Source organism: Hyaena hyaena, unplaced genomic scaffold, assembly GCF_003009895.1.
Source record: "Hyaena hyaena isolate Hyena2069 unplaced genomic scaffold, ASM300989v1 scaffold_217, whole genome shotgun sequence".
Lineage (NCBI taxonomy): Eukaryota > Metazoa > Chordata > Mammalia > Carnivora > Hyaenidae > Hyaena > Hyaena hyaena.
In genome coordinates this window covers 1,845,159-1,868,178 of record NW_024080849.1, presented here as the reverse complement: position 1 = coordinate 1,868,178, position 23,020 = coordinate 1,845,159, and the positions used below count along the sequence as shown (strand labels likewise).

Genomic DNA, 23,020 nt, shown 5'->3' with positions numbered 1-23,020 from the left:
TATTTACATAACTTATCACAGTCTATTGATGTTATATCACCAGTGACATATAGAAATTCTACTTCAGTCTACATTCCTTTGCCCTCCCCAGTTTATTTATATAATTGTTCTAAATATTTTCCCACATACTTTTAGAACCACATTACATAGTGTTATAATTTTTGCATCAACCATCAAACATAAGTTAGAAAACTCAAGAGAAAGAAAGTCTAACATATTTACCCCAGTTTTTTCTTATCGCACTCTTTTGCTTCCTGATGTTCCAAGATCCCCTTTTTATGTTTTCTTTCTTTTTAGAGAACTTCCATTACCCATTATCTTAGGGTGGTTGTGATGCTGACAAATTTTCTTAGTGTCCCTTCATCTCTTATTTTCGCTGGTAATAAATTCTTGGTGGACAGTTCATTTCCTTCAGCATTAGAAACTCCTCTGCCACTTCCTGTAGGCCTTCATGATTTCTGATGAGAAATGTGGTGGTATTTGGATTGTTTGTTTCCTATAGGGAAGGTATCATTTCCCTCTTGCTATTTTCAAGATTTTTTTAATGTTTTAGTCACTAGTGTTTAGAAGTCAGATTTTGATGTTTCTTGGTGTGAATTTCTTCAGGTTTATCCTGTTGGGGATTTACTGATCTTCTTGGATCTGTAGGTTTATGGCTCTTGACTAATTGGGAAATTATCAGCTATTATGTATTCAAGTACTCTGTTTTTAAAAAATTTTTTCAATGTTTATTCATTTTTGAGAGAGAGAGAGAGAGAGTGCACACACATGAGTGAGGGAGGGGCAGAGAGAGAGGGAGACAGAATCCAAAGTAGGCTCTAGGCTCTGAGCAGTCAGCATACAGCCTGATGCAGAGCTCGAACTCATGAACTGGGAGATCATGACCTGAGCCGAAGTCAGACGTTTAACCGACTGAGCCACCCAGGCACCCTTCTTTTTTATCTTTCCCTTTTCCTTCCAGAACTCCAGGTACAGAAATACTAGATTTTTTTTTTCCTGTAGCCCCATAGATCTCTGAATCTTTGTTCATTTACTTCTGTCTAGTTTACCTTTGTTTTCATACTAGAGATTTTCCATTGTTTCATTTTCACATTTATTGATTCTTTCCTCTATCTCTTTCATCCTGCCATTGAACCCACTCAGTGTGTTTTTTTTTTTTGTTCCAAACTTTCCATTTTGTTCTTTGTTGGTATATTCTTGTTATTTGGCGAGACGGTCTGTATTTTTGCCGAGTCTATTTAGTTGTCTGTTTCGAGTATGTTTGTAAGTGCTCCTTGAAGCAGTGTTATGATGGCAGCTCTAACATCTCTGTCAGGTAGTTCTAACGTCTCTGTCATCTCAGCAGTTGTTTTGTTTTGTTTTGTTTTGTTTTGTTTTCATTCTACTTTGAGATTTTCCTGGTTGCCGGTATCACAGATTATTTTTGTTCAAAACCTGCAGTTAGGGGGATTATGTTAAGAGATTCCGGGTCTTAACTGAACCTTCTCTTTCAGCTGACTTTCTCGGATACAGCTCTGGCCCAGGAAGAGGGGAGCGGGGCCTCATTGCTATCACCCAGTGGCAGAAATCCAGTCTCCCGGTGAGGTTGCACCGGCATCGGTGGTGGCGGTCGTATGCAGGGTTCCTCACTGCAGGAGGCAGGAATGAACGTGCTGGCTCTTGCTTGTCTTTTTCTGACACACCCAAGTGGAGTGAAGGGGGGTCACTTATTACTACCCAGCCAGGGAGGGGGAGCGGTTAGTTTCCCCTACTTAGCCTTTGCTGCTGTGGATGGGGGTGGGGCCGTTGTTTGTTTTTGTTTCTCACAGTGCTGACTGGCTGGAATAGAGCAGTTATTATCTAAAACTGTCTGTCTTCCTGGGCCGCTCCTTTCCCAGGCATTTGGCTGGAGAAAGCAGTTTTTGTCTGCGGCTTCTTTTGTCATTTCTTGGCGTTTCTGAGTTGCTGTCTTCTTCAGTACCCAGTCTTGGGCATGCGAGGCAATGAGAAACCCAAGGAACTCACCACTGCCTCATTCCTTGGGTCCCAGGGTCCTAGCTGGTCTTCCCTCCACCTTTTAGAGCTGTCTTATATTTGCTTTATACACACTGCCAGGGGTTTACGTGGTATCTACTGAGAGAAACAAGGAAAAGTACATTTATTCCATTTTCCTGGAGCTGAAAGTCCTCCTATGTCCTTCTGATGTGCCCATTCATTTGGGGGGGTTTGAAAAAAATAGGGGGGATAACATGATATTCCAGGTTCATCTTTTACACCCTCTCCACCCCAACTGTGGAATTAGCCATGTCTCCAAAAAGCCCTTGTTCTGTTTATTGTCCCCATAGAATTGTGCGGTGGATGAGAGCCATAAGTCGGCTCTCCAACAAATCCATTACCATATTACAATGAAAGTGGATCTCTGACCAAATTCTGCCATGTACAGAAGCATTTATGAACTTAATTCTTCTTATCAGAGAAGCACAAAATAAAATAGCTTGCAGGCTTGAGAAGTCCTAGCCTTGTGGTTTTACTGGTATTTTGAATTCTGTTCGCATACCAGGTCACCACAGAAAAACTCCAGTTTTCCATAGTGAGAGTACTGACACCTCCCCTCTCTGTCAGCATCAAGCAAACAGAACCTTTCAGAATTCATATTGTCTCAGGACCCGGGGGGGATGTTAGCCAAGGGCATCACCCCTTTATAAAGTATACAGAACACACTGGATTATCCCACAAATTCAGGGAAGGGTAGTGAATGCCTCTAAAATATATCAAGTTAATTCATATATATCTTAAGTGTCTTTAATTTTACCAGAGATAACCTGTTATTTAGGGTCATATCACTGCTCGTCAACAGGCCGCTGTTTAAATCAAGAAGTAGCAAAGGAACCACTGCTTATAGAGACAATGATTAAAGCCCTTGCAAGAGCTCCCTCCGGAGAACAGGCCCACTGACCACCGCTGGGCGGTACCGCCTCCACTAGACTGCTCGCGGTGGCAGGCTGGGAGCTTGACCTAAGTAACGTTCCTGCGGAATATTCCATGCTATGTACTTCCTACTTTAAAGTAAATCCGATACCATAGCAACACTATGCTTCAACACGGACACTCAACATATTTCAATGAACTTAAATTAATCCTAATGACATCTGTGATTAGGAGTGCTTTCAGGGACACTGCTATCGGCAAGGGTTCCTTGGGCAGCTGCTACGCACCTGATGCTAGGAACAGCCTTGATACGGGCCAGGGAAGGAGGGTGCCGTCAGACCCTACGCTCCAGGCCAGCGGGATTGGGTGCCCTGGTCCCCAGCGGACCTCCTGTGCTGGCGCCCGGTGACTCACCCTTCACAGTGCTTGACTGGAGGCTGAATACAGAAAGAAGGGAGCCCCGAGAGGTACCACTCCCGAAAGAAAGAGTTGGTAGCAGTGGGAGAGAGGGGATTAAATAGCTTCCCCAGCAAGTGCTGACGATGTTTAAAGCAGCTCTAAAAAAAAAAAAAAAGGATGATGGGCTAAAATGCCTTCACCTTACCTGCCTGTCATGTCCCCCTTTTAACGACCACCAGGGTACATCTGCGAGTTACTGTCTCTCTCGCCATCTGGCTTCATCAGACCGGAACTGTGTGCCTGCCCCCCTCCCTCCTTCCCTCCCTACCTCTCTCTGGCTCTCTCTTTTCTCTCATTTTTCCCGGCCTCTGTCATTTTGTCTCTCTGCACCCTTTTCTCTCTGTCCCTACCTCTCTTCATCTCTGCCTTTCTCATTATTTACCTCCCCTTTCTTTCTCTCTGCCTTTTTCTGGGTCTCTATCTCACCCTCTCTGTCACTTTCTCTGACATTGCTGTCTCATTCTCTCTGCATGTATCTCCCAGTTTTTCTCTTTGTCTTTCACTCTTTCTTCCCTACCCTTGCTCCCCGCTGCTGTTACTCACCTGTCCTTTCTCGTTCCTGAGATGTATGTACTCAGTTGTATATGCTGCTATCCATCTTTATGGTTACGTGTGTCATTGTAGATTTGTGGCTGCCTGCTGCCTCCCTCCCGTGGTGGAGGGCACACAATGGGTTCCCATCCCATCAAGAGGGCAGTCATCACCCTCGGAGGGGTATCTCAAGGCACACATATTCTCTATGTAGACAGCGGTCCTCAGTCTCCAGCGGGGGCTCCAAGATGTGTCCAGAACGGCGGGTGGGGATGGGGTTGTCTGGCTGCACAGTTGGAGACAGCCGTGCACTGCTGCTCGGTGATGTTTCCAGGGGACACTGCATGGGGACAAATTCTCTTCAGGGCATCCCAGATGCTAAACCGGCCGCCTCCAGCCCAAGTGGGTTCGCGATGCTCTGCAAGGGTGGCCGTGGCCCGCCCACTCTGTTGATGGCAGAGAGTGGGTAGCACTGGCAGCCGCACAGTGAGACAGAAGTCCACAGTCCGCACAGCGTCTTCAGCTGTGGTGAGACCAGTCCACGCAGAGTTGTGAGTGGAGACGAGTTTTATAAGGTTCGGTAGGTAGAGGGGAGGGAAGGGGCTGATAACTTTGACTCCTTTTTAATTCGCTCTCATGGGAGAGGCTCCCACTCAGAGACCTTCCCCGTGTGCTGCTTAGTTAGTGGTGGCCGTAGCCCAGCCCTGTGGGTGAAACAGCTGGCAGGCAGAGAACTGAAGGAATTTGCCCTAAATCGTGTATTGAATAAATCTCTGGTGTGGGTTCAAGGAGCCCACATTCTTTCTGCTACTCCAGTGTGCTCTTCAGACTTATTTTTCTTTAACAGACGCCTTTAGGTTTAACGGCTTCTCAGTTGGCATTTCAGGATTTAAAAGAGCCAGATACTTTGCTGCTGTCAGTGAAGAGGAGCAAGGTCAAGGGCTCCCATATCTCCCCAGCCGCCAGCTGCCGGTGGCAGCCCCAGAAGCACTTAATTTGAGCCAAGGGAGGAGCTTGGGTCCGCCCGGGGAGAGGGGCTAGAAGCGCGGGTCGGATTGGCGGGAATGAAGGTTGGCCAGGTGACCGTGGACAGTGGTCCATGGCGCACATACGAAAGCCAAGCGAAAGGAGTCCTCACCCAGCCCGGGCTGCCCATCACCTGCCTGGGTTTGCCTCCGAGAGTGAATTCTAAGGAAGAAGGGCAAACAGAGTGTTTGGATTGTGGCTCGCAAACTAAAAATACCAGAATGCGTGGACTCAGAGTAGCTGGTGGCTTACTCAGTGTCCCACAGTAAATGGAGGAGCCAGGTCACAGATTCCTGTGGCCCCTCCTACTGTGGCATATGACTGAGGTAGGAGGGAGGAGGGAGGGACGCCCGCGTGGTTCGGCCAGTTAAGCGTCCGACTTTGGCTCAGGTCATGATCTCACGGTTCGTGGTTCAAGTCCCACGCCCGGCTCTGTGCTGACAGCTCAGAGCCTGGAGCTTGCTTCAGATTCTGTGTCTCCTCCTCTCTCTGACCCTCCCCTGCTCACACTCTGTCTCTCTCTGTCTCTGAAAAATAAATAAAATGTTAAAAAAAAAGAAAAAGAAAAAAAGAAGAGAAGAGGGTGTCCGTCCACCTGCGAATCTGTCCTGAGCTTTCCCCCAGGTGATCATACAAGTCCCAGGATATTTGTATCCATCTCATGAGGAACCTGGGTAGCGGTGCCCCCCTCCCAAACAAGTAAAAAAATAAATCACACAAGTACTGTCAGAGTAGGAATGATTCAGTTAAGCCTCAGTAATCGTCAAGCCCAAATAAGCTTCGCAGTTTCCTTATGTAACAAAAAATAGCAAAGGACAAGTAAGCCAAAGGAGCGCTGTCTCCCTGCCCCTCGGGGGGCCACCTGCGTCCAGACCATCTGCCCTCGTGCGCGGTGCCACCCGCACCTCTCCTCTGGGCATATTCAGGCGGACCCCAGAGGACGTGACCTGCTTTACATTTTCAGTGCAGAGCTCATGTTTCCCCTTTTATTTTGAGGTTCAGAGAAAGTGTCTGGCCGTGGGCCCTGCGCCGACTGCTCGGGCTGCGGCCGTCTCACATGAATTCCCAACCTCTCCTTCCACCCTAGACACCGGAGCCCCGTGTGGGGGGTGTCCCAGGTCCCGGGGGGGTTCGCCGTGGCTGGTATGGGTGGCTTCCAGCTTTCCTGCTGCTGCTGCTGCCAAAATGACAAGAGTCAGCAGAGAAGCAGGAGCAGAGGGAAGAACAGTTAGAAGGACGATGAAGGAGCAGCCGGAGGCCAGTAGCGCCGGGCGGGTTGGCAACTGTGGCTGTGCCCTCGCCCTCGCCGGCCCCCCTCCTCCAGCCCTCGCCAGCAACCCCCCCCGCCCCGCCCTCGCCAGTCCCCCACTCCCTGGCCGGCTCCGCCCCCCACCAGTCCCCCGCCCCCGGCCTCGCCAGCCTCGCCCTCGCCATCCCCCCGCCCTCGCCAGCCTCCACCCTCGCTGGCGCCCCAGGGGCTGCTGGTCTCTGCCCCCCCACCCCCACCCTGGAGAGTTCGTCCTTATTTCGGTGGATGCAGTGCCCAGGCCAACGCCCCACTAACTGTTAGCATGAAGTCCATTTCCATGACCTCTGTCGTTTTTCTGCAGCTGCGCCTCCACGTCTCCAGACTGGGAGCATTGACACTACCCTTGAACTTGCCGGGTAGCTTACCTGTTGGTTGATAAATACCTGTAATATGCAGATTGGTGGTCTACAGATACTGTATGGTTCTAGTGGAAATTATTTGGTATAAAATAACCAAATTTGGTATTTGGTTAAAAAAAAAAAACAAGTATAAAAACTGTTGAGCTTTCACAAAATACCCCTGAAAATAAATACCAGGATAGAGCCTGTAGAGCTCTATAGTTTCAGGAGATTGGGTTAAAAATACATTTTTTAGAATGTAATTTATTGTCAAATTGCTTTCCATACAACACCCAATGCTCATCCCAAGTGCCCTTCTCAATGCCCATCACCCATTTTCCCCTCTCCCTCACCCCCCCATCCACCCTCAGTTTTTTCCCTGTATTGAGGAGTCTCTCATGGTTTGCCTCCCTCTCTTTGTAACTATTCTCCCCCCTTCACTTCCCCCATAGTCTTCTGTTAAGATTCTCAAGATCCACATATGAGTGAAAACATACGGTATCTGTCCTTCTCTGCCTGACTTATTTCGCTCAGCATAACACCCTCAAGTTCCATCCATGTTGCTACACATGGCCAGATTTCATTCTTTCTCATTGCCATGTAGTATTCCATTGTATAGATAAACCACATCTTCTTGATCCATTCGTCCGTTGACAGACTATTAGGCTCTTTCCAGGTTTTGGCTATTGTTGAGAGTGCTGCTATGAACATTGGGGTACATGTGCCCCTATGCATCATCACTCCTGTATCCCTTGGGTAAATTCCTAGCAGTGCTGGGTCATAGGGGAGTTCTATTGTTAGTTTCCTGAGGAACCTCCACACTGTTTTCCAGAGGGCTGCACCAGTTTACATTCCCACCAACAGTGTAGGAGGGTGCCCGTTTCTCCACATCCTTGCCAGCATCTGTAGTCTCCTGATTTGCTCATTTTAGCCACTCTGACCGGCGTGAGGTGGTATCTCAGTGTGGCTTTGATAAAACACATATTTTAAGACTCCCACCCTGCACCTTATTACATTTAGGTCAGGGCTAGCAGAAGTTATGGAGGGTTTGGGGAAGGGTGAATAAAAGGTTATGTAGATATAATTAACTTAGTATTAATGCAAAAAAGAACCCCTCTAATCTAGGAGCCTTGACTATTCTACAATGAGCTAATAGCCATTGGGGTGAATTTATGTAGCAAATTGCTGTCTGCTGTATTCAAATTATTCCCGGAGCTCTGACTCATTCAGAAAGTACCAAATATCACGGCGACACACAATTATCATGCTTAATTAATGTTTGCAACCAAAAAGAGTAAGGTTGGAATCTTTAATATCATTGTAGATATTGAAGAACTGAAATTGACTGATTATTATCTTGAGATTAATATATTTTCCCCAAGCCATACCCTGGGGTCAAAAGACCAAGTATTAAAACTATTTGAAAAATTCACTGCAATAATTGCTTTAGGGGCTAGTTTTTTTTTTTTTTTTAATGTCTTGCTTCCTTATGCCTGAGCTACTGATTGTTATAGCCTGCACACTTCACCCATTAAGTGGTAATTCAGAGTGACAAGTACATTGAAACGAAGCGAGTTAGTTAATCACCATGAAACTGTTCCTGAAATATGCTGGCCAAGTACTCCCGAATGACGGGAGACCTCCGATTACCTGATTTTCTACAGAAGTGGGATTTTCCCGGACGAAGCTGTAAATATTTTTGTGGGACGTACAGGAGGGCTCGAGTTTAGTTGGACCTGGTAGCAAAGAATTCAGAAGCTTCCATGGAGTAGTAGCCAGTTCTGTGCAGAGCCCTCAGGGGGCCCTGCGGGGGTGGGAGGTAGGGGAAGGAAGCTACCAACAAGCCAAGGGTCCAGGTAGAGCAATGGCACTTGAAATATGACTTGATTTTCCCTAAAGCAGGACTGGCAGTGACAGAGCCCTGTCAGTCAGCACGTGCCCAGTCTGGTCTGCCCACCCTGGCTAGCCCGCCTGGCCAGCGAGGGGAAGCTCCCTTTGCCTCCCTTTCCCTTTGTGATCAGGTAGGCTGCGCCACAGGGTCTGTTCCCCCCTCCCCCGGGGACATCCGAGTGGGGACTCGTGGCGGACCCCAGGCTTGCAAACGAGTTCGCCTTTCCAAGAGACACAGCCAGGCGAGGGGCTTGGCTGTCCCTCTGAGACCTGCACGGCCCCTGCCTGGCCTGCGGGTTCACTGACGGTCTGAGGGTCGTTCACGGCCACATCCTCACCCCCACAGACCCTCTGCGCTTCTCTCAGTGTGGGCATCTGTGAGCCGCTTTCGGTTCTGCAGACTTGGGGAAGCGAGTTTCAGTGGTACTGATTTTACCTTTCTAGCCAGAAAACTGCCGTTGTTTGGGGTTTTTTTTTCCCCCTTTTTATTTTTCTCCAGAGTTTTCTTTCTTATTAACATAGAGGCTACAGATAAAGCCAAAGTATCCTGTATGTCCTACAGAAGACGGAAGCCCCTCCGATTCCAGATCTCCCTCCCCCTTGCTCTCCCCGGAGCACCACTCAGTGGCCCCTGGGTGACTGGGAAGGCCATTCCCGCCCTGCCTGTCCATAAATGCACGACTCGATCCTTGAAGTTGTGACATCGTGATATTGCATATGAACCACAGCCTTCAGTCTGGTTGCAGGAATACTTCAGCGCAGGTTTAATTAGTGCTGGTCCTGACAGGTAAGCACTTAGACACACGTAGGACCATCTGACGCTCACAGCATCGTACGCGAGAGACAAGTACACGTGTTTCACCAAACATCATCCTTGAAGCAGAAATGGGGAGGCAGATGGTGCAGTGGAGTGGTCAGCTCCATGGCTCAGGCAGGACTGTGGGGGGTGAACGGGAGCTCACAGGGGCTGAGGTGGGGCTGGGGGAGCGGGGGAGAGCTGTACCAGGGGACGGTCAGTTCCTGGAGGTGCCGGGCTTCACGCAGAAGTCGAGTGATGAATGTTTTCCTGTGGGGAGCCGTGCCCTCCCCTGGGCCCTGCATGGTAGTGGCTCTGCATTATCCACATGGGAGTGAGGCTTTATTGGTATTCACCCGCCGCAGCCAAGACCAGGAAGACAGGGACACACGGCCTCCTTAGGGAAGAGAAATGACCCACTGCTGGGAAAGGCGTGGGGCAAAGGATTTTCATTTATGTAAACAGGTTGTCTCTCCCGTTAGAGTCGTATATGGCCTCAGCATATTTCTCAGCTCCCATTCCATGGAATGTCACCATCCATTAGAAGGGGGACAGCGGGCAGTGCAGGTCACAGGAGAAAACTGGAGCAGAGACCAGACAAATCTGTGACATTGACAGAGCCGGTGAGAAGTTGCTCAGGGCAGAGGCTGGCTGCGTGCCTCAGTTCTCAGAGTTAAGTTGAGAGGGGCTCTTGCTTTTTTGTCTTCCCGATATTCGTGACCAGTTTTTAGAAGCATCATACAACCTGTGTTCTAGCACTGTGGGGGAGGGGGAGGTGGCGTGGTACTGTTCGGCAGGGGAAAAAGGAAGCAAACCAGCAAAACTTTTTTTTCTGTCATGCGGGTCTATGAGGGTGTCCAACAGTATGTGATAAAAGTTCAATTAAAGATACAGAAATTTGGGGGCGCCCGGGTGGCTCAGTTAAGCATCCGACTCATGATTTTGGCTCAGGTCATGAAGATCACAGTTCGTGAGTTCAAGCATCACATCAAGCTCTATGCTGACAGTGTGAAGCCTGCTTGGAATTCTGTCTCTCTCTCTCTCTCTCTGCCCCTCCCCTGCTTGCCCATGCCTGTCTCTCCTCTCTCTCACCTCCTCCTCTCTCTCTCACTCAAAGTAAATAAAAATAAACTTAAAAAATATATATAGAAATTTGGGGGCACCTGGCTAGCTTGGTCAGTGGAGCATGCAACTTTTAATCTTGGAGCTGTGGGTTCATCCCCCACGTGGGATGTAAAGACTACTTTAAAACTGTAAAATATTTTAAAAATATATAGAAACTTTAAGCATTTGTATTTAAAACATCCTCCATGGAATGAGATAAATCCCTCCACCTCCCGCCCTCAAAAAGACTTTGCAAGTTGATTTTTTTTTAAGATTTATTTATTTTTGAGAGAGAGCCCAAGCGGGGTAAGGGCAGAGAGAGGAGGACAGAAGATCCAAAGCAGGTTCTGCACTGACGGCAGTGAGCTCAATATGGGGCTCAAACTCACAAGCCTTGAGACCATGACCTGAGCCAAAGTCAGATGCTTAACTGACTAAGCCACCCAGGCGACCCTGGAAGTTGATTTTTAAGTATGTTACTCTGTTCTCACTCTCAAGTCCCCCACACACATAGACCATGTGACCTTAACTTCATGTGTGACATGAGACCTTTCCCCTGGTATATGGTAATTTCTGTGCTTGGGATTTAACACACTTAAATATAGTGTTATACCACTGGTGAGCTCCATAATTCTCAGACTTAACTAATTCGAGCACACAGTACTCAAGGAGGTTTTGAGACCAACGTCAGTATCAAGTGCAGGCCCCATGGCTTCATCTCTTGTGATCATGTCTGAGCTGCAGCTGTGTCATCTATCAAATGGGAATAATAATAATAATAAATACTTAATCCTAAAAGGTGGTTGTTGGGATTAGCGGAGAATATGATGCAAAAGTTGGTTGGTTATTAATTATCTGGCTATCAGGTGCTGCACTTTTCCATGTGATATATCTTTGATATGTATTTATCATTACTTGGACATTAATTTTGCTTTTAGGATTGTATAAGCATGCAGTCCATTTTGAAGCAATAATTTTTTTTTTTAGATTATTCTATTTCTACCATGTCAGAAAAATGACTGAATTGACTTGTGACGTTTCCATAGAGCTTAAGGTCTGATGACTTCAAGGGAGATGCTAAAGATACATTTTGTTACTTCCTTTAAAACTTCTCTTCTCTCTAGGCACACCTGGGTGGCTCAGTGGGTTGAGTGGCTGGCTCTTGATTTCGGCTCGGGCCATGATCTCACAGTTCGTGAGTTTAAGCCCCATGTCAGGCTCCACTCTAAGCATGGAGCCTGCTTTGGATTCTCTCTCTCCCTCTTCCTTTCCCCCTCCCCACTATGTAAAATAAAAAATTTTTAAAAATTCACCTTCAAGCTTTGCTCACTCTGTGATTGATCTTTTGGTACCAATGGCTCCACTCAAATCTCTATTTCCATCTTGAATCCATTCTCTTCTCTGAGGCCCCCACCCCGTCTTGGCTGGCTGAGATCACCGTAATGAGTTTTAATGGGTCTATTGCAATCTCTGTGTTACAGCTAGAACACCCTTCCTTGACACGTGTGATACCTTATCCCTTTACGGGAGGTGACATCTTATTCTGAGTCTCTAAGCAGTAAGAATCCAGATATTAAAAAAACCTCCTGATTCTTCCCTGCTATCCAGTCAATAGTCAACACTCTTCACTTCTGCTTGCCTGCCTCATTTCTATCCTGAAGACTTGGATGGCTCTGCATGGCATCCGGCTCTGTCCCACACCAGTATTCGCCATATTTACATTCCTTTCACCTTTTACGTTTGAGGCATCTGCTGCCAGTGTCTGATTTTCCCCCAGGTCTACTTTCTTTAGACGAGTGACTGATTTCGCCCACATTTTTAGTGCTAGCCCCCTCGAGTCCTTTTTGAGAATACAACATAATAAATGCCCAGCTTATGAACTCAATGATTTGGGTAAGCATATGAACAAAAATACAGATGTTGGTTGTAAGACGGAAATAGGTTTATCTAGGTCATCCTGAAGGACTGAAAATATTTTGTCTTTATAGTCTTCCGTGTCTGTTAATGTATGGGAAAAGATTTCCAGCGTTTTCAACTTGCAAGTGATTTGTCAGTTTGAAATGTATTGTATGAAAAAGAACATTCTAGCTTTGGAATGTGGCTTGTCGCCCCTTCAATACTCTCTAGCCAGTTAAGGATTTGAGCGACTTATATAGTTATGAATTTTTGCCTGATAGAAACACACTTTGTGAGACTATAATGGTTGTCATATTTAGGTTTATTATAGGTTAGTTTCGAATGTCCTGGTGATATCCTGGTTTGGATTTTACCTTGGTTTAAGTATTGGCCAAAGGGATGAGAAAATGTGCCAGCAGTTGAGTCAAGTCTGGTGAGTGACCTCTTCCCAAGATGTTACATCAGTACCTCTTCTCAAATACTGTAAGGATCCCTGTCCTACAGTGTCTTGTGTGAGCTTTGACAAAACAGAGCTCTTTAGATCACATAGTAGGTATGTGATAAATATATAAAGTATATTTGAAAAGTTTTACAAGTTGGAAACAATGTGTTTACAAGTTGGGAGATGGTGCATATAGAAAGCTGGATGTAAACACATTGTTCTAAGTCCTTGAATCGATTTAGAATTGATTTCTAAAGCAGTTGTGCCCAGTTTACCTAGATCTGTCAGGGAGTTTTCCTGGGTTTCAGCTCTGTTTCTCTCTCAGAGAGAGCACAAGCAGGGGAGGGCAGAGAGAGAGAGAGAGAGAAAATCCCAAGAAGGCTCTATACTGTGAGCACAGAGCCCAGTGTGTGGCTTTGCTCCCACAAACCATGAGATCATGTTCTGAGCCAAAACCAAGGGTTGGATACTCAACTGACTGAGCCACCCCGGTGCCCCCTAATTTGCCTTTTTAAAAATTTGACAATGCCTTTAGATTTTTCCATCCATTCCTGAACATATTACAGGAGAAATAAGGAAGTGCATTACCCCAACCAGCATTGACATGACGTTCACACATGGAACTGAGAATCAGAATTTGGAATTTGCTGGTCAAACGTCTTGTGGGCTGCTACTTCTTATAACTGCCATCCAAGCCGACAGCTCTCCAGTCTTTGGAAGGATGGTCATTATGGCCTTTTTGGTGGATTGGAGTTCTATAGATGTGATCAACAGACCAGTTGATTATTGAGAAGGCACATTAGCCCCTTCTTAATTAGGCATAAAACAGATCAGTATGAGCTTGAACATCTTGACCATATAAACAGACTAGCAAAAATCAAGGTGCAGGATAGTCAAGACTAAAGGTGCAGGCCACATTTTAAAGGCATGAAAACACCAAAGCAAATACCAACAATGCTAAAAATATAAAAAGTTGTTTGAACTTCAAGGTATTACAAATTAATACAACAAGGCCTTGTTTATTGGCCATTGTAGGAGATGGGATATCCCTGTGACAAATACAGTCCTCTCTTTTCTAGGCCAACAGGGTATCTAATATTGGATTTATTTTTCAACCTAGAAAAATGTCACTATAGATATTCCTCATGAATTGAAAGTTCTACAGCGGAACTACCTGTAATCCAAAATAATTTTTTTACAAATTAGAATTTCTCCTTCAGCTTCCAGAACTCTTATAATCTCTTTCATGTGAAACTTTACAGTATATTTTACCCTTTACAGATCCTTAAATCAGAGCTTCTTACCATGATTGAATCTCTTTTGCTGACTCAGGCCATTCTTACTGTAGAGTGTGGTGACTGGCACCTTGAAGAGCTTCAAGAAGGTTTGAAGCAGGGTACTGGGGAAGTGAGTTGGAAGAGAAAGAGGTGGAAGGAGAGTAAGTAGGATGTTCAAAGTCAAGATTTTAGAGGTGATACAGCTATTGAGGATGACTAGGTCTAGGATGGGGGTTCTTAACCTAGGAGAATCATCTGGAGAATTTAAAAAATATGCCAATGCCTGAGCCCTACCCTAGTGTTCTCAGGGACCTAGGCTCCTTCAGCTTTTGACTGCACCATTATTAATTTGTGGCCCTCTTCATCATGGCCTTGGATAGAGTCCCAGCTTTCACATGGACATTCCAAGCAGTGGGATAGAAAGGAAGAAGGGGCAAAGGGTAAATCAGCTGTCTCTTAAGACAAAGTCCTGGAAGTTGCCACATGGTGCAACTGTTTGCATTCATTGTGCAGAACTTGATAATGTGTCACATCTAATTGTGAGAGAGATTGGGGCATTAGTCTTCAATCTGGCTAGCCATATGCCCAGTAAACACGCTATTACTATGGAATGGAGGAAGAGTGGCTGTTGCTCAAAACAAGCTAGCGTCTCTATCAGCTCTAGAAGGGTAGTGGATTATGTCATCTGGTAACGTGATCTTCCGGTGAGTTGACAATTTTGAAATTTCATTATCTTCTCCCACCCCAGGCTTTCAGGTCCATGGGTGCAAAAGGAAAAGCAGGCTCCAGTTGAAAGGGATCCAGTTCACTGAGTGATTTCCACAGGGGACCACCAAGCTTCAGTCAGGGCAAGAATGGGAAGTACAGGGAAGTTGATGTAGGGGATTTTTCTGATGATGACATTCATTTCTCTATCCACAATCCCCCTATGTCTGCTTTTCTCTTTAAATGGCATAGATTCCATTATTATACTAATTACTCTTTCATAAATCCCCACAGTGCCCTGGCACCCCTCTCTCTTTGTAATTTTCCAGAGAAGTCCCCAACTCTGTGTAAGCTTAACTCCCAATCCTCCTCACAAAATCGGTAACTATGAAGCCCAACTGTATAGTCACCGTGCCATGGCAGTCCTGCAATATTTCCTTTGAATGGGTCACATCCCGTTCCTCAGAGGAGTCCGTCATAGTCCTCCTGAAACTTGAAATGCCCCCCCCCTTCTACTTCCCTCCAACCAGTGACCTTACTTGATATTTCAGTGAAAAAGAAATGAAGCAATTGGCCAGGGGCCTCTCCATTGCCTGCTCTGAGTCCACATCCCACCTTCCTCAGTCGCTCTCTCTCATCAGCATGCACACCAGCCTGTAACCTGTCCCACATACCCATCCCCACACTGTCCCATTTCTTGGTTCCTCTTCACAGCAAAACTTCCAGAAACCATTTTGTATAGCACTGCTGCCAGCAACTCCTCATCCTCCTCCAATCAGGCTTCTGTTCACACTTCACTGAAATTGCTATTTTGAAGTGTCTGCTTGTTTCTAAATATAACTGCGTGTCTCCGTATCTTACCTGACCTCTAAAGCAGAATCCACCCGCCTGGCTGCTCCCCCCTCCCCGAATCAGATTTCTTCTCGTGGTGTTTGTGACACCATGCTCCTCCCTGTTTTCCTGCTGTGCCTCTGAGTCCTACTTGTGAGTTTGCTCTAATGGGCATTCTGTACTCTGCCTCTGAACATGGGGGTGTCCTGGACTCCAGCCCTGAGCCTCTTCCCTCTCCCTGGAGCTCCAGACCCGTGTCCAGACTTCTGCTTGGCATTGCCACTAGGATGTTTTATAGGCACCTCAACCTTAGCAAGTCCAAACAGAGCTCTTTCTTTCCTATCACATACCTGGTCCCCACTTGCCACCTTCTCCGCCTCAATAAAGGTCATCTAGTGAGTGGCCAAAGTCAACGACTTAGTTGAAACCCTTGATTCTCTGTCCCCCACCCTGTGTCATTCATCAGCAAAGCCTGCCACTTCCGCCTTCGGAATGCATCGCAAGTCCTCGTCATTCTCCATCACCATTGCTTCTACCCTCATGCAAGCCTCCATGGTCTCCTGAGCTAGTGCACGAGCCTCCCCGCCCCCACTTCTCTGTGCTGTAATGCGCTCTCCAAGAATGGTCAGAGTGATCTTTAGAAACATAATTCCAGTAATCCAACACCTTCCCTTTGCCCTGGAGTAATACCTCAGCTCCTTCCCGTGGCCCAGGACCCTGTGTGATCTGACACCTGCGCACCTGTCTGGTCTCATCATGGCACCCTGCTGGGGGTGCACTGGTGGGCCTTCACCTTAGGGTGGGGGCCCTTCTTCTCATGTTCCCCAAATAGCTTTTCAGAGTGGTCACTTCTGGTCCAGACATCACCTCCCCAGAGAAGCCTTCCCTGATTACCCTATTTGGAGAGGTGCCCTCCCAGTCTATCCCTATGTGCTTATTCTGCTGGCACTGACCATCTGTGAGGGAAGAGGCCACATCCAGCTTATTCACATCTGTGTTCCAGTGTTTAATGTAGTTGTCAGCCTTCAGTAGAAACTAATCAAGTATTTATTGACTGCCCAAACGAAAGCCTGTCTAGAATACATCTCAAATGTTTGTCTCATTGCTTCCATCCCTTGTATTCGAACCATGACTGTCACCAGGAGCAGCAATTCCTGATTACTATTTCCAATAGCAGCGACACCCTAGTCTATGATCTCTCATCCATGAGGGGCTGGTAAAACCAGTTCACTAACCTTGTAAAGGATGGTTTGGGGGAACTGGGGAATCCAGAAGTCAAGCCAGCAGTAGTGAGGAGCCGTTATCTTTGTTTATTTTCCAGTGAATATTATTGTCATTATTGCTGTGAATTTTGTTATTGTTGCTGCACAGAGACGTCCAGAAGCTGTGTGGTCAAGAACCTCACCGTCGCAGTCCTATAGGAAACACAAGAGAGAAAAAGCTCAGATGTGCTTTGAACCTTGATGACTGCTTGTCGGAGCATGGGAAGGGAGGTCAAAGACCCGAAGGGACGGCGGGGGGAGGGGGGGTGCGCCTCCTTGCATGCGTGTTGGGGCTCTTCCTGAGCCTGTCTTCCTGGACTTCAGAAGAAGGGGCTGGCATTTCCTGGTTCTCTGTCTCTGTGATTCAGGTCCACTTCTACCTTTGTAACCAAAGATCGCCATAACACACCATCAGTGAGGGTTTCAGATAATAGCGTTTTAAGCAGGAGGTGATTTCTTTCTCTTTAATTAAGTTCACAAGTTTCCCTAAACTAGAAGATTATAGTACTCAAGGGTTTTTGTTTTTTTTTGAGGATTGTAATTATATTTATTCATTCATTTTAAAAAATTTTTATTTATTTATTTATTTTTTACAAATAGTTTATTGTCAAGTTGGTTTCCTTACACCTCATGCTCATCCCCACACATGCCCTCCACCATGCCCATCTCCCCCACCACACACACCCATCAGTCCTCAGTTTGTTCTCAGCATTCAAGAGTCTCTCAAAGTTTGCCTCTCTCCCTTTCCCCCACCATTTCTCCCCTTCTTCTCCCCCATGGTCCTCCGTTAAGTTCCTCCTAATCCTCCTATATGTGCAGACATATGATATTTGTCCTTTTCTGCCTGACTTATTTCGCTCAGCATAACACCCTCAAGGTCCATCCGTGTTGCTACACATGGCCACATTTCATTCTTTCTCATTGCCATGTAGTATTCCATGGTATAGATAAACCACATCTTCTTGATCCATTTGTCCGTTGATGGACACTTAGGCTCTTTCCATGTTTTGGCTATTGTTGAGAGTGCTGCTATGAACATTGGGGTACATGTGCTCCTATGCATCAGCATTTCTGTATTCCTTGGGTGAATTCCTAGCAGTGCTATTGCTGGGTCATAGGGGAGTTCTATTGTTAACTTTTTGAGGAAACTCCACACTGTTTTCCAGAGGGGCTGTACCAGTTTACGTTCTCAAGGGATTTTTTTTAATTGAGGTAAAATATTCCTAACATAAAATGTAACATTTCAGCCATTGTAAGGGTACAGTGGCATTAAGTATATGCATGCCATGCAACTGTCACCGCTGTCCGTCTCTAGAACTTTTTTATCCTCCCAGACTGAAACTCTGTTCTCATTAAATAGTAACTCCCCAATTCCCCCACCCCGCCCCCTGTAATCCTATTCTACTTTCCGTCCTTGGCTTTGACTACTCCAGGTAAAGGATAAACTTTCCTCCTATGCCTCCTTTACCATCTACTGCTTCACTTCTGACCCTTCTGGCCACCAGACTCATGAGAGAGGGTTTGTGGGGGCAGATGAGGCAGGTCCCCACATCACACAGCTCGGCCACACCCGCTGGGTGTCCTACAGCGCGACTCACTTCCAACACCATCCACCTGGAGGTAGCATCGCATCCCATGGCTTTCAGGGCTCCGTCCCACTGATTCCCACTGATGGCACAAGGTGCACGCTGCCACCACCTTCAGACGCTGGATGCAAGTCTGCAGTGTTTCCTGTGTTTCTGATCCACCAGAAATCAGAGGGTGCTGCGGTGTCCTCCTCAGGATAGATGAACTTGCCAGAGCAGCTCACGGGACTCAGGAAAACATCTTACTAGACTGCGGGTTTGTTGCAAAGGATAGAACTCAGGGAACAGCCTGATGGAAGAGAGGCACAGGACGAGGCGTGTGGGAGGGGCGCGGGTTTCCGTGCCCTCTCAGGGCACCACTGTGCCCACACCTGCACGAGTTCACCAGCTGAACGCCTGTCCCTTTGGGATTTTAGGGAGGTGTCATGATACCGGCGAAACTGATCAAATAATTGGCCGTTGGCAATTGGCTCAACTTGCGGTCCCTCACAGCCTCCCCTGAGGCAGGGGTGGGGGGTAGGGAGGGTTCCCTTGGTGACCAGCCCTCATCTAAGGAGCTTTCCAAAAGTGACCTTAGTAAATAAACTGAGATGTGGTTGAAAGAGGCTGTTAAAATAACAGAGGACACCCACGTCTCCTTTGTTGCTCTGAAATTATTTCAGGAACGGGGAACAAAACTAAACATTACTAAAGATTTCTGTAGGAAATTACGAGGGTTTTAGGAACTGTGTGGCAGGAGCAGGGGAGGAAGACCAAGTATATGTTTTTACTATAAATCACAATATTACAGTCATAAATAAGTTCTTACAATATTTGTCTTTTATCTACTTACTTAGCATAAGGTTAAGTTTCATCTCTGTTGTAGCTTGTCAAAACCTCCTTCCTTTTTAAGGCTGCATAATATTCTATTGTATGGGGGGGGCACCTGGGCGGCTCAGTCAGTTAAGCGTCCGACTTCAGCTCAGGTGATGATCTCACAGTCAATGTATTTGTGCCCTGCGTTGGGCTCTGTGCTGACAGCTCAGAGCGTGGAGCCTGCTTCAGATTCTATGTCTCCCTCTCTCTCTGTCCCTCTCCCACTCATGCTCTATCTCTCTGTCTCTCAAAAAAATTAAAAAAATTTTTAATATTTTGTTTTATGTATCTACCACATTTTGGTTATCCATTCATTTGGCTTTTGTGAATAGTGCTGTTGTGAACATTAAGGTTCAAATATCTGTTTGAATTCCTGCTTTCAGGTCTTCTGTGTATATGTCCAAAAGTGGATTTACTGGATCACATGGTATTTCTATTATTAACTATTTTTTTTTGAAAAGTACTCGAGGGACTTAAAACCTATTAACTTCTTAGAGAAAGGGACTGGTCATTGATTGCCTCATATATGTCATGTTGTATGTTAGGTATCAGAGAAATGGAAATGAGTGGGTCATAGCTCCTTCTCTCAAGAATACAAGGACTTAGGGGCGCCTGGGTGGCTCAGTAGGTTAAGCATCTGACTCCTGATTTCAGCTCAGGTTATGCTCTACAATTCGTGAGTTTTAGCCCCACATCAGGTTCCATGCTGACAGCCTGAGATTCTCTCTATCCCTCTCTCTCTGCCCCTCCCCCATGTGCATGTTTTCTCAAAATAAATAAGTAAGCTTAAAAAAATATAAGAGTTTAGGAAGAGGGACATAGTCACCAAATGCATATATAAAAATAGCTATTATATACTGTATTCAGTGCTGTAACAAAATGTGCGTAGTGTATGGTGGGAGCACATTACGATGATGAAGTCTAGTGCTTCTGAAGACAAAATCTCCTTGGATATTATCCAGGGTAATGACCTACCAAATTCTGGTCAGTAATGGGTATTGCAGTAGAGAATTTCCAGTGTATATGTTTTGGTTGTACATCTGTTTGTTTTTTTAACAGTCAACTCAGCCCATCCATCTTTTCTGTGCTCTAAATGTCCCTTTTGTTTTTTTCTTCCTCTAGTGGTTTTTAATTGCCAACCGATCCTACAAAGTCAGTGCAGCAAGCTCTTTCTTCTTCAGTGGGGTGTTTGTGGGAGTCATCTCTTTCGGTCAGCTGTCCGATCGCTTCGGAAGGAAAAAAGTCTATCTCACAGGTGAGCCACGAGAGTGCTCATGCACTGAATACGAGGACTTATTTCCCTAAGGTTCTAAGGGAGATAATTAGGGGACTATTTCCTTAAGGTTCTCAGAGAGTTGCCCCTGGATACAGAACTGATTTTTATTACACAGGCAAGAGGCCACACTGCAGCCAGAGTTGGTGCTAGCAAAGCATTTTAAACCAGCAGCGTAGCTGAGGAAGGCCACGTGTTTGCATGTAAGCTTTTCAGAGATGATGGTACTTTCTGCACCTCAGGGATGCCAATTTATACCGTGGTTCTAAGGAGATCAGAGATGGAGCCAGGGTACTGGATCCATTTCCTTACATCTTGCATGTTGGTTCATGTCAAATATGTTCTGTAAGACTCTGTAGTTCTCCTGACAAGCTGAGGATGGGCTGGGAGTTTTCCATTCCCAACAGTAATGTGAAGAACTGTGAACAGCGCATGATCGACAGATATCAGCTTGTAACGAAGGAAGAAAAACCTCAGTTGTTCTTTATAGTTTTCAAGAGAACATGTTTTTTTTTTTTTTTTTAAACAAACACAGCTCAGAAAATTTAAGTTTACAAAGATGTATCTTTACAAATGTAACGAGTATCATTTGTTACTTTGATCAAATGCTGTTTTCTGTCTGGATTATTGATGACTATCCCTCTTATTCTAGGTTTTGCTCTTGACATCTTATTTGCTATTGCCAATGGGTTTTCCCCCTCCTACGAGTTCTTTGCAATAACCCGCTTCCTGGTGGGTGTGATGAACGGAGGCATGTCCCTGGTGGCCTTTGTCCTGCTGAACGAATGTGTGGGCACTGCCTACTGGGCACTCGCAGGTACTGCCTCACTCCGCGCAGATAAGGGGGATGGCGATTGGCCCCAGAAAACCCCATTGGGAACCAGTTTAGCCCCAGAGTCCAAAAATGCACTTGGACTTGAGACTGTCTATCTAACCATTAGATCTGCGTTCCACAGTTTGTTCTGTGTGACCTTGAATGAGTCATTTTATTCGTAGTCCTCTGTAGAAAGTCTCCCCTGGGGTCTGCCTCATAGATGGGGAACTTCCCTCACATCCTCACAGATTGTCTCCAGATTATTCCGAGAGCGTCTGTTTCCTCAAAAGGGCATTAACTGCTTTCACCTTAAACTGAAAAATATGGCAAACCTAGGAAATCCTAGACACTCTCTCCCAGTGCCTTCTTACTGTATTTATTAAATACTTCTCTCATGGGTCAGGGAGGGACACATCAGAGGGACCAGATTACAGAAGGCCCGTGCTAGGCCAAATGAGAAATTTGTTTCTGTTCAAAGTGCAGTGAGAAGTCAGTGGGTGAGTGAAGTAGCAGAGTGATAGGATCAGAATGGATACAGAAAGCCGACCCTGGCAGAGGTGGGGGAACAGACTATGGAGGGACAAGAGGGGAAATTGCGGGGTCATTTGGGAGGTGGTTGTGGTTGGCCCGTGAAACGTGGAACAGGCTTAGACAGGTACAGGGAGAGGAGCAGGGAAGAGATCCGTTTGAGCTGGATTTGGGGGGCACAGTGACTTGCTGAAGGATCGGAGTGGGGAGAAAAGAGGAATCGGGGGACCTCGTGGCTTTGCTCGAAAACTGGGTGGATCGCTGGTACCCTTTACAAAAATGAAGTCAGACCTGCCAAAATTTGGCTTTTACTTGTGCAAACTGAGCAAAAATAGCAGGCTTGGGAATTATTTAAAACAAAAGAAATGGGAAAAGTAGGATAAATATCCAATGGCCCATCAGCAGTTTTAAAACCACCAGTGTGGTTCTCCAGAATTACAATGTGCAGAAGTGGCGATTTGAAATGCTCGTATTTTTTTATTACCTTTTTTTTTTTTAACCAAATAACCACATCTGCATCTCCACGCCCTATCTCCGTTGTCATTTCCAGGCATACACGTGCTGCATCTTGCTGGACGTTAAATAGGAGTGTCACTGAGACCCTCAAGTAAAAACATTACTTTCTTTCACCTCAAATCTCCATCTCCCAGCACCTCTGTGCATGGTCATCACAGCATTTAAGGCCATTGAACTAGACCCCTTTGAATCATTTCCTCTTACCTATCACACCCAATTGATACCAACTCTTAGCTGATTGTAAGTGATGGAGACTCAACTCTGAGGAGCATATGTGTCTGAAGGGAAATTATTTGGAGAATATAACCAAACCTCTGAAGAGCCAGGCCTCAGAGAAGCCTGGAACCAGGAAGTCAGATGCTCCTTGTCTCCCCCCTACCCCACCACCCCACCCGAGAAGCTTCTGGTACATTCAGGGATAGGACCCCGTAGCTCTCTGGATTTACTATCAAGTGTAGTATTTAAACTCCTGGGTAAGGGGCACCGGGCTGGCTCAGTCGGTGGAGCATGAGACTCTGGGTCATGAGATTGTGAGTTCAAGCCCCACGTTGGGTGTAGAGACGACTTAAAACATAATCCTGTGTAAGCGCTCCACCAGCCCAGCAGAGGTCGCTGCAGTGGGGGCCAGGATGGGCAGCCCCCACTTGAACCACGGAAATGGAGTAAAGAGAGATC

The 23,020-nt window shown here is 46.3% G+C and overlaps 1 protein-coding gene across 3 annotated transcripts in view; it reads left to right on the top strand.

The window, feature by feature from the left end:
• SLC22A15 (solute carrier family 22 member 15) overlaps positions 1-23,020 on the top strand; it is an 87,977-nt gene that overhangs the window by 24,489 nt on the left and 40,468 nt on the right. For 2 of the 3 annotated variants that reach the window (XM_039242759.1, XM_039242761.1), the window contains exons 3-4: positions 20,337-20,469; positions 21,140-21,304. In XM_039242759.1, coding sequence (XP_039098690.1) covers positions 20,337-20,469; positions 21,140-21,304 — 298 coding nt within the window. The remainder of the gene's footprint in view (positions 1-20,336; positions 20,470-21,139; positions 21,305-23,020) is intronic. The other variant, XM_039242760.1, reaches the window with a different exon arrangement.